The sequence below is a fragment of the Macrobrachium rosenbergii genome, chromosome 55 (genome assembly GCF_040412425.1).
Source record: "Macrobrachium rosenbergii isolate ZJJX-2024 chromosome 55, ASM4041242v1, whole genome shotgun sequence".
Taxonomy (NCBI): domain Eukaryota; kingdom Metazoa; phylum Arthropoda; class Malacostraca; order Decapoda; family Palaemonidae; genus Macrobrachium; species Macrobrachium rosenbergii.
In genome coordinates, this window is record NC_089795.1 from 76,261,411 (window position 1) to 76,272,662 (window position 11,252).

At 35.5% G+C, this 11,252-nt stretch overlaps 1 protein-coding gene across 1 annotated transcript in view; it reads left to right on the plus strand.

Moving 5' to 3' along the window:
- Positions 1-11,252, plus strand: part of LOC136835447 (uncharacterized) — a 70,984-nt gene that overhangs the window by 15,547 nt on the left and 44,185 nt on the right. Inside the window, exon 2 of the mRNA XM_067098988.1 lies at positions 10,596-10,731. Within this exon, the coding sequence (XP_066955089.1) occupies positions 10,596-10,731 (136 nt within the window). The remainder of the gene's footprint in view (positions 1-10,595; positions 10,732-11,252) is intronic.

An 11,252-nucleotide genomic window follows, 5' to 3' on the forward strand; every position in this document is an offset into this window, starting at 1 on the left:
TGACAACTTTAAAGTGTCCTAAATCTAAGTTACTAAAGACTCATCTTGATATTTTTAAAAAATCGCTAAACACTTCGAGAAAAACGAAGACAATGGGTTCCTCACTTTTTTATTTCAACTATTTTATGTTGCTTGTGAGAGAAAAAAATAACAAAAAGAATTAAGAGAACAGGAATCGTAAAATCGTATGAATCATCAAGAAAGGCGTAGTCAGAAAATCGATGAGTTGATGGCGATGAGCAATCGAGATGTAATGGGAAAAATTACTCATTGATTACAGCCGGAGGAATCTTTTCGGTTATGCGACCAATCAAGCAAAATATTTCTACAGACGAATAGCGCTAGTCATGCCCGGGAACTGGATTTCTTGTAATCTCTCTCTCTCTCTCTCTCTCTCTCTCTCTCTCTCTCTCTCTCTCTCTCTCTCTCTCTCTCTCACACATTTTCCAGTTCCATGGTGGGTTCAAGAATAATTTTGTCTTGGAAAATGTAAACAAGATGAAGAAACAAGAATTATGCACGATACATAATCATATAGACACAAATGTGCATGTATGTATGTATGTACATAAACTTGAGTGAAAGATGCAAGCATTTTTTAAAAGAAATTTAATTGTATAAGATTTGAAAACACACATTGATTGTTATAATACAGTGTCATCAATACAGATAACAATAAAAGCATCTTAGTTAAAGCATCCATTCCATATGTTTCTATGCCTTGTGAAATCTCTTCATGCAACACTTGCATATGTGTGTTTCCATCAGCGGAATTAAAACACTTACACAGAAACACAACTGCGTAGAAGAACGAGACGTAGAAATGGAAGCTTACAAAGAATAAAAGTAATGCCCTCTGACTTAAGTGTTCATTTTAAATTTCGGTTGTAATTAGAAAGATTTGCATTACCTTGGGCTTCTCAATTACAGCGATTAAGTCGAGAACACTCCCAAGTCGTGTTTGAATTAACTCAGATTCCACGCATCCAAATATTTGCTTTTCGTTTTGCGCAATTCATGTCACTTGATAACTCGTTTCGTCTCGTCAAACAGGCTTATAAGGCTGATTACAGAACAAGAGCGCGTTGGCAATAGGCCAACTCAGTCACATAGTAAGAAAAATAGCCTTAGAACACTTACTTTCTCATGATGTTTCTGGTTTAAGATAATGGCAGCTCAGAAAACTGCTTTGAACAGGTGTCGCTGCTTGGAAGATTAATCGGCCATTCTTTTCCATCTCTGGAACGAAATGCCTTGACCTCGGCCATTTTAGCGATGCCGGGTCACGAGCACGTTCCTTACGTCATGGGTACGTTGGCATTCTTAATCAGGTCGCCGTGTTCATCAAGTCTAGCCGAGAGGCAGTCCAATAGCTAATAAATCTGATTTGTCGTAGAGACTTCAGCTGACATGCTTATAGATTCACTTGGTCCCCGTCTCATATTTGTGTTTCTAAATACACAGACATATATATATATATATATATATATATATATATATATATATATATATATATATATATATATGTATGTATGTATGTATGTATATGTACCTCAAATGCGTACGCACATAAATATGTGTATGTTGGGTAATAAATAGCCTCGTTTTGCGATATTGAGCATCTCGTTAGTTCGGAAAATTTACTTTGTCCATATACTTGTAGCTTTGACTATATAATTTATATACATATCCTTAAATACTAATATACTTTTACGTGAGTTTTTACGTGTATATAGGTATATACGCTACATTTATATAAGCATGAATGTATCTATACAAATATAAACACACTGAATTTAGGTATGTTTTTATATGTACAGGTTGTTTATTTGCTTTCCTATATTGGGGTTGTTTTCGTTCATCCCTTTACTATAAGATTTCCTATACCACTTACTCATCAGCGCTTTAGATCAGTTAGGTTGATATACTGTGTGTGTATATATGTATATGTATATGTATATATATATATATATATATATATATATATGTATTATTATTATTCAATGTGTGTATATATATATTTATATACACACACACATATATATATCACAGTCAAACATAATGTTAAAGACTGCCATATTAAGATGCAACGAATGAAAAATCCCCTGAATGAATCCCGGAGAATGAAAGTTCACTAAAGAAAGAACCGCAGAATGAAAGGTCCACTGAATGGGCGAAAGTAACGATCCCCGAAAGGGATTCCTGAGAACAAGTGAAAGTTAATTCCCAGGTGGGCGTCAGGATATAATGACACCTAAAGAAAAAAAAATACAGTCCTTCCCAACGGTCAGTTTCCAACTTAAACCTTGAGTCTAGTGTTTCATGTGAATGAGTGTTTGATTTTGAAGTTCTTTCCTATTTCTCAGGACGAATGAAGTCATCTTTAGTGCATGGGGTAACTCACAGGACGAGTAAGGTCTAACGTAGTCATAAAAAATGTAAGAAACGAGTGTTGAGTAACCAGGCAAGGTGAACGGGGCGCAGCTCACCAATACCTTGGGCAGACTGTGATGGCCGTTGGTATCGGTTTGTTTTCTGAAACTTGTAACATGATCAGCAATCATCAAGTTCTCTCTCTCTCTCTCTCTCTTCTCTATATATATATATATATATATATATATGTGTGTGTGTGTGTGTGTGTGTGTGTGTGTGTGTGTGTGTGTGTTTGTTGTGTGTGTGTATATAATATATATATATATATATATATATATATATATATATATATATATATATATATATATAATTAACTCATGAGTAAAAAAAAAAATGCCGAAATGCGGTATTAGAAAATTCCATTCTTATGAAGATATAGAATTCAAGTTTTACTGTAATGTGGTGGAATGCCATAATTATTGATATCTAGCAAAAATAACAGTTCACCGAATGGTTGACAATTCATGTAAAAGTTTATATAAAAGGGGTCAAGCAGGTCGATTTAAGTGATACTCGCATATTCTTTCATTAATTTCACTAGAAAAAGTTGATTCTTGTCGTTTCATAAGATTTTAGTGCTATGTTGAAGAGCCTTGTACATGCCTTGTATGTACCTTAGTTTGCGTGACTTGTATTATTGTTGCCATAAGCATACATTTACTTGTCAGTTGATATTTCCACTTAATTATTCATTTATTTTTTCTGCTTACCTTTCTCTTTACGCACTGGTATTCTATTCAGTAGATGTTTGTTTTACACTCAGTTGTCTTTTAGCCTTATTTCATATGAATGCTCTCTCATTTTGAATAATAATAATAATAATAATAATAATAATAATAATAATAATAATATCAATAATGCTCGAATATCGGACCACCAAAACTTGCTCCTCGGCTTCGATGGCTAAAGTCCTCGTAACTCCAGATTAAAGAAACAAAATCAGTCAGATATGCCTCTTCCCAGACTGCCCCCTTCCTCTCTTTCCTTCTGCCACGACAGACACCCCCCTCGTTCCGAACCGGCAGTGCCTCGAGGCATCGTGGTGGAGGTGAATATTTTGTCTGTTCGTTTGAGGAAGACCCGGGGAAGAAACCATTCTACTCTTCCCTTCCAAGTCACTGGACCGTCTTCAAAGTTTTTCCTCCCTCCTGCCCCGTTATGAACTCCCATTAACTCTGATTATCAAGCCGTAAAAGGAAGTTGATGACGTCTGCTCTGTTCCTACGTCACCCTTGGTAAACAATGATGCCATGATGCATGTTAAATTGCGTCTATTGATTAATATAATTGAATTAGCTACTGCATTGTGGAGGTAATGACGATGTGTAGGAGGGGTGGGTGTGAATGAGGTGTAGAAGGAACGAGAAGATGCTTCCCGCTCTCCCGGCAGAGGGACTAGAGCCCTCTAAGTGGGCCACGAAGTCTACAGCCATTTAAAATCAATAATTGCATTACCATCTGCTGAGGCTCGAGAGGTATTCGCTCCTCCTTGAAGAATGAGATACTCAATTTTCTCCTGGTAATAATTGGCCATGTAACCTTTACGGCTTCCACACAGTAATTGTAATGTCGTAAAGAGAAAGAAAATAAGATTATAAAGAAAACTGAGGTACGTAATTAAGTACAGGTCCTGTAAAGGAATCAGACCAAAACTACTCCAGGTTTCAAACAACGGATACTGAATAGTGCTTGATTTTTTTTTTTTTTTTTTTTTTTTTAGCCTTTCTGAATGCATGAGGTTTTATTTTATACTTCAAGCAAATGAAACTAATGCAGACAAAATAGGATGAGGGCTGACTTTTTATTCTAAAAACGAAACAATAATTATAATGACAATAAAGATAGGACCTTTTTGTATGGAAATTTTGTTTTATTGTTAAAAATACACTTAAATACTTATCTTTTATGAAGACTATTGTCCACATCATCACTTTCACTCCTTCTGGCGGTGAGGACAGTAGTCCTCGTAAAGCTTAAAGATTTTAAGTGTATTTTTTATCGATATACCAAGATTTACAAACAAATAAACGGTCTCAATTTATCCTCATCTTTAAAGAAAACGATTGTTTCGTCGTAGGCGTAAGTAATGATAATAAATTCTTTACACGAGTTAGTAAACTGTCCCTTCAGACTTACCTTAGAAAATCGGAAGGAATACGGTAGACATTAGAAAAACCTTTATTGTAAGTAACAAGTGAGGTAAACAGATGAATTAAATGAAATAAACAGAACACTTACGGGGTGGTTCTGCTCCAGGCACTGATCGCATTTCCAGCGCTCATAGCCTCCACAATGTAGGTAAGACATAGACCCATTTCCTGAAGCCATCCTTTCTCTAGCGGTAAATATGGAACACTCTGTGGCTTATATTACTATACTTTATCTCTACAAGAGTTAACATATTAAATTAATCTACAAATAAATACTCCAGTCACTGGCTTAGAGCTTCTACGGGGTTGATAAGACTAGTTCCTGGATAAGGCAGTCTCATAGACCCATTTCCTGAAGCCATCCTTTCTCCATTGGTAAATATGAAACACCCCGTGGCTTATGTTGTTATACTTTATCTCAACAAGGGTTAATATTAAATTAGTGTACAAATAAATGTTTCAGTCACTGAAATGATATCCAGGACTCGGTGCTTCCACAGGATTGATAAGACCAGTTCCTGGGTAAGATATATTCTCATATATTCTCATAGACCCATTTCCTGAAGTAGTTCATATTTTATCTCTATGAGAGGTAACAAATATAATTAGTATAAAATAAATACTCCAATCACTGAAATTATTTCCAAGGCTTAGAGCTTCCACGGGGTTGATAAGACTAGTTCCTAGATAAGACATAGTCTCATAGACCCATTTCCTCAAGCAGTTCATATTCCCGTGGTACATACGAAACATTTGGTGGTGTACATCGCTTCAATTTTCCATTCCAAATGTCTTTGACCTGCAAAGAAAATTCGTTGTGTCATGATTTCGACATAAGAATGTGGTTGTAGGTGGAAATTCCCGCTGCTCAGCCATAGCATTCGATCGGTCTGTGGTTTCCAAAGGAATTTGCATATGAATCCTTATGGGGAGTCTCTGTGAGGACTTGGAGGTTGTATTCCATTTTCTCGCCATTGCTTAAAGTTTCAGACTGGACACAAATTTTACTGTATTCGAATCCAAGTTTTCCCATTAATTAAAGCGAGACTTTCATAAATGGACACCTACGTTCACACGTTTAGTCTCAATGAATGAGTTAATGGGACTCAAATAGGTAAGGGAGAAGATGAAGGTAATGGAGAAATAACAAAAATTTCCACCAGATCCATCGATTGTCATGACGCGGCAAAATAACGTCAATCCTCCGCCAATCGGAAGGCGCCGTCCTCATTACGTCACTGGAGTTTTCATTGTTATTAACCTTGATGTCGTACTCAATAAATCACTGTTCCAGTGACTTGCAGCCAATAACCGTTCGCGTTGCTGAAGTAATTGGCTGGGATAAGAAAAGCTCGTAGCAAACAAATAGTTTTTAGCGCTTCATCTCGCGTAGATTATTTTGCAAATAAAAATCATTGGCATTGAACGTTTGGCCTTGTAATAATCGCGTCAGCATCATGTATTTAAAAAATTGTACTTTGATCTTGGAAATGCGCAATCTCTCTCTGCTTGTATTCCTTTTATCTGTTTCATACGTATTTAAAGACCTCTGGTCTATAGCTTCATAATGATAACAAAATCTCTTTCTTCTAGAAATTTCACTGTATGATAATGAAAATTCAAGTTTAAGGTGAGAAAACATATTAAATAGACATATACATATAATATATACACACACACACACACACACACACACATATATATATATATATATATATATATATATATATATATATATATATATATATATATATATATATATATATATATATTTATGTGTGTGTGTTTGTGTGTCAAATATCATTAATCATAATGAGGCCAATCATTCGATCCCTGTGTCCTATAATATTTCTGTGTTTCAAAGTCCATTCGATTAATAACCGGTGCTTTGAACAGCATTTCATCGACGTTATAATCTTAAACTTGATTGTTTTCAGTTCTAATTCGAAAAAGGCTTGTAGTTACGCACTTTACAGGAACGCTTAAAAACGATAACTCCTTCCGATAGCGTTGAAGTTACCATTATTTCAAGCCATTCACATGCTAACATGTAGATCATTAATGTATCTACTAGAATTTTTAAATACTTTTCCAAACAGATTCTTTGAAAACATCAACTTGGTGAGCAGCTTGCATCTTGAAATATGAAAAGTCTTTCTAATTCCCCCTTTGTGCTGCGATTTGAGCTCAGTCTCACACTTTCTCCTGTTCCTTTTTCCCAGTTATCTCATGGCGTTTACGATATGCAATTTCGAGTTCTTGAAGTACTTCTCTTAAACTGTAGGTCATGACAATATCAATATTTAGTTACTCTTGCAATTGTCATTGTAAAACGTTAAGAACAGGTCACCTGTTTCAGCTCGAAAGAAGAGTCGCTGTAGGGGCTGTTTAGTTGGCAAGATGTCACGAATGACTTTGTGAACTCATAACGGTGATTTCATTAATAAGGTAAATTTTAAAATCGTGGGTGAGTTATATTTCTTAGACCCAGTGTTTGCAGTTCTTGTGAGATTTCGTGTGAATTCATGGACTTTGTTGTACGTGGTTTGCCTTCAGATTTTCGTTTGATTTTTATGTTTAGTCTGTTAGTGCTTTCCTAAAAATTGTGATTGTATATCATAAAACAATAATTATTAGCTTATCCTTGTTAAAAGTTAGGGAGGAATAAGCTCGTTAAATAGAAAGTTTTGTTTGGTATTTCGCAATTCTTAACCTACCTGAAGCTCCTCTTCCCTGTTCCCTCCCCCTCATCATCACCACCAACCATCCTTAGGCCAAACAACAAACACGAGTTTTCACGGGTTTCGGACGCGACCCTAATATTGGATGGAGTTTTTTTCTTCTTCTTCTTTATTCCTCATCGTTTACTTTCGTACAAAGCCCACACGCGTGTCCGTTCTTCTATAAAGTGAAAGGCTGAATGGAGGTTCGCCCGGGGGACATTTTTGCCATGCTCCACGGACGCACTTGAGTGTAGACTATCCGCCTTCGATGAAGAAAAAAAAAGACTGGAAAGGGAACTTTACTTTTTTACCCGATCATCTCTGGGTGGTTCGAGTGAAGCTATAAATATATAGACTCGTTTACGCGTACTCGCTAGAGAGAAAGGGAGAGAGAGAGAGAGAGAGGGAGAGGGAATCTGTCTGGGTTCAGTTCTGTTATCTTGCATTTTCTATATAAATCTCATTTTCTTAAACATTGCAGTTCGCAGGTCTTTCATAAATTTAAAACAAAGCTTCAACGGAAATATCAGTAAATTTCAAAAGTACATTTAATCCTGACTTACTTTTTTTATATCAGATAAATAAGAAATCAACGCGCAGTGGAGAAGATTGGTTGGTAAAGACATTAAGAACGTCTTCATTCCTTTCTGGGAAATGAAATCCTCAACAAACAGAAACAAAAAAGAAATGAAAGGAAATTTAATGGATATACAAAATGACAGAACGTATTCCCTCCTCCTAAGTATTGCTTGCTTTGAAATTCAAAGCTTGAGAAAGGTGTGCACAAACAGATGCATTCATTCAGCCTGGCTTCGGACAGAAGTCGACCCTGTCTGTCTGCTTGTTTGCTCAGGCGAGTGTTTGCAGACTGAGAGTCATCGGTGTTTGCAGACTGAGAGTCATCGGTGGCGGCGGAAAAAGAAAAATGTTTGAATAGGAATGCTTCAGTGTGTTAGAAGAACTTCCTCTGAAGATGGGTCAGTGTGGAAAGGAGGCTATACGATTCGTGATCTGATTTCAGGCACTTTCAAGCATGAAATGCTCTGTCAGGGGTAAAAGGAAAGCTTCTGAGAAAAGTTACAGAAACTCTCTCTCTCTGTCTCTCTCTCTCTCTCTGTGTGTATATGAGCATGCAAATGTTCTGTAAATACATAACCACGTGCATGCTGATTCATCTAGTGCATGTGAATCTGTATTTTTGCACTTGAAAATGCAAATCGTATGCTCTATATACTCGTATATTATACATTTATATGTATGTGTGTGTGTTTGTGTGTAAGTATATATATATATATATATATATATATATATATATATATACATTTATATATATATATATGTGTTATATATATATATATATATATATATGTGTGTGTGTGTGTGTGTGTATGTGCATTATACTTGTGCATGTTATATTATGAAGCTTGAAAATGAGCACCATTGCGTATGTTGATATACTACACATAACTCATGTGTACCACCTCAGTGGTGTGGTGCTGAATTTAGGGAGGAATGGAGGGAACTGCGGTTCTGCTTTACGCAATTAGACATTCCACAGAGTACTTGCGAATGTTTCGGGACCATATTGGTCACTGGTCTATTTTCTGACCAAACCTCTTGTAATCTTGACTGGACTTACACAAGTGTATTAGTCTGTACTGATCTATCTTTACTTGGCAATAGATTTTACACTCACTGCTTTGTAACTCCCAAATCAAATTACGTTTGAAATTTATTTTCCATTAATTCTGACTTTTTCGAAGTTGTGAAATCTCCGTAAGGTTCTATAATGCTTGAAAGGAAAGAAGACGCCTACTGAGTAAAGTCATCCTCATCAGTTATTGACAAAAAATGTACAGTACAAAACTACAAAGGAAAAACCTCGACCGGAAATTCCTGGTTGCTCTCCTTTCAGGTTTTTAACTCGTTGAATACCTGGTGAATTTTGATTTCCGGTCCAGTTCTGGTTCGTGTCCTCACATTTCATGCACCGAAACTATTTTCACGAATATTAAATATATTACAGAGCTTCAAAGCATTTCAGAGGTCGAGGCTATTTCAAGATTCTGATTTTAGGTTATGTACTGGAGAGTATGTCTAGGTCAAAATCATTTTTACTCCTGAGGAAGATGAGGCAAAGATTTTTACCATCAACTATTGATTTTATTATTTAAGAGAAATTTATTAAGAAATATGCCTTGAGAAAAGTTGAACAGGAAACTAATGTTGAAGGGAATCTGCAGAATAACATGAGGTTTGAATACAGCCAACCTAAGGTAAAAAGCAGAAAACAGTGAATGTAATGAATAATGAATAATTAAAAATATCACTCAGTGTTTTAAAATCTATAATGAAACTACTGTCAATCGGAAGACAACAAAGCGATGGAGGAGAGAGTGAAAATCTTTATAGATGAGAGAGTTTATCATTGGAGAAATCCAGCTATTTAGGAGTCAGAATTGATAACGGTGGAATGTGTATATATCAGACGACGAGTAGAACTGTCATGTTCAATGAGGCTTTTAGAGGGAGAGAAACTGTAGGGAGATTAATCATCACTAATAATAATAGTCAAAACTTTGCTTAGGAGTGTAACGGCCTGTGGGCTGTATAAAGTTAGAGAAGCCTGACAAATTAGGTTGATAGAAGTAAACAAAACAGAACGGATGTAAGAATGAGGCTCCTCTACGCAGGGTGGGAACAAAACAAATAGTGTTACAAAAGTGATTTTAGTCAGAAAGAAAAATTGAGTTAATCATTTCCAGGAGAAAGATTAATCGAGGAGCCGATTGAAAAAAATCAATGTTCCGTGAAACGACGAGTAAAATGAGAATAATTATGAGCAGAATTCAACACTGTATGAAAAGGGAACCTAAAATTATGGAAAAGTCAAACAGTTGATATCAGGGGACTACTGAAAGTCCGAAAACTGAAGATATGTATGTAAGGTTCCATATGCAGGTAAACGCATGCTTACATATACAGAACAGGACAAAAAATAAAGTAATATAATGTTATTAGAGATTTGCGTACATGATGCAAAAATCTTAATGAAAGAAATTCAAAACTAGTGACTCAAGAAAGCCTTGACAAAGTAATCGGAAAATGAAATTTCATTTCCCCGGGGAATGAAGTTCCATCTGTTTCTTTCGTTCTCTTCTCGTACCCAGTTTAACCTTAAACCAAAATCAGTTTCACAAGTTCCTGTCGTTGCAGTATAATCACACCTGTTTTTAACTCCCACCCATCATGACAACTCCCATTTAGTAAATCTTTTCTTTCTTTTCAGATATTAATAGTAGCTGTAGCTGTTGGCTTGTGTACCGGACTCAATATTCAACGTGAACAAAGAAAATTCATTTATCAAGATGGATATCCCTCGGTTCGACGCTATCCCGTGTTTCCGGATAGACATTCGAGTCTGGGTGAGTGTTGACTAACAATTTGGATTTGCACGATGTCTTTGGCTGTCGTCGATTTATAAACCGACCCTGTGTAAATGGAAGGTTGGTTTATTATGAAAAAACTGGTATATATATATATATATATATATATATATATATATATATATATATATATATCTTCGTACCCAGTGATGCCACCAGCTCTCAACATCAACCAACCAACAAAAGACCGAAATCGATCCGAGAAAGAGGGGACGATTGAGTTCATTAACCAGAAACCATTCACCCCAAGGTCCCTGAATTCCCGGTACTTTTATATATATATATATATATATATATATATATATATATATATATATATATATATATATATATATATATATATATATATATATATAATATATATATATATATATATATATATATATATATATATATATATATAATATGTGTGTGTGTGTGTGTGTGGAACTTCTATAGACACGTATTTTAATGAGAGTACGTTTTACTTTGAATGATTTTAGTACGTTTAACGGTACTTT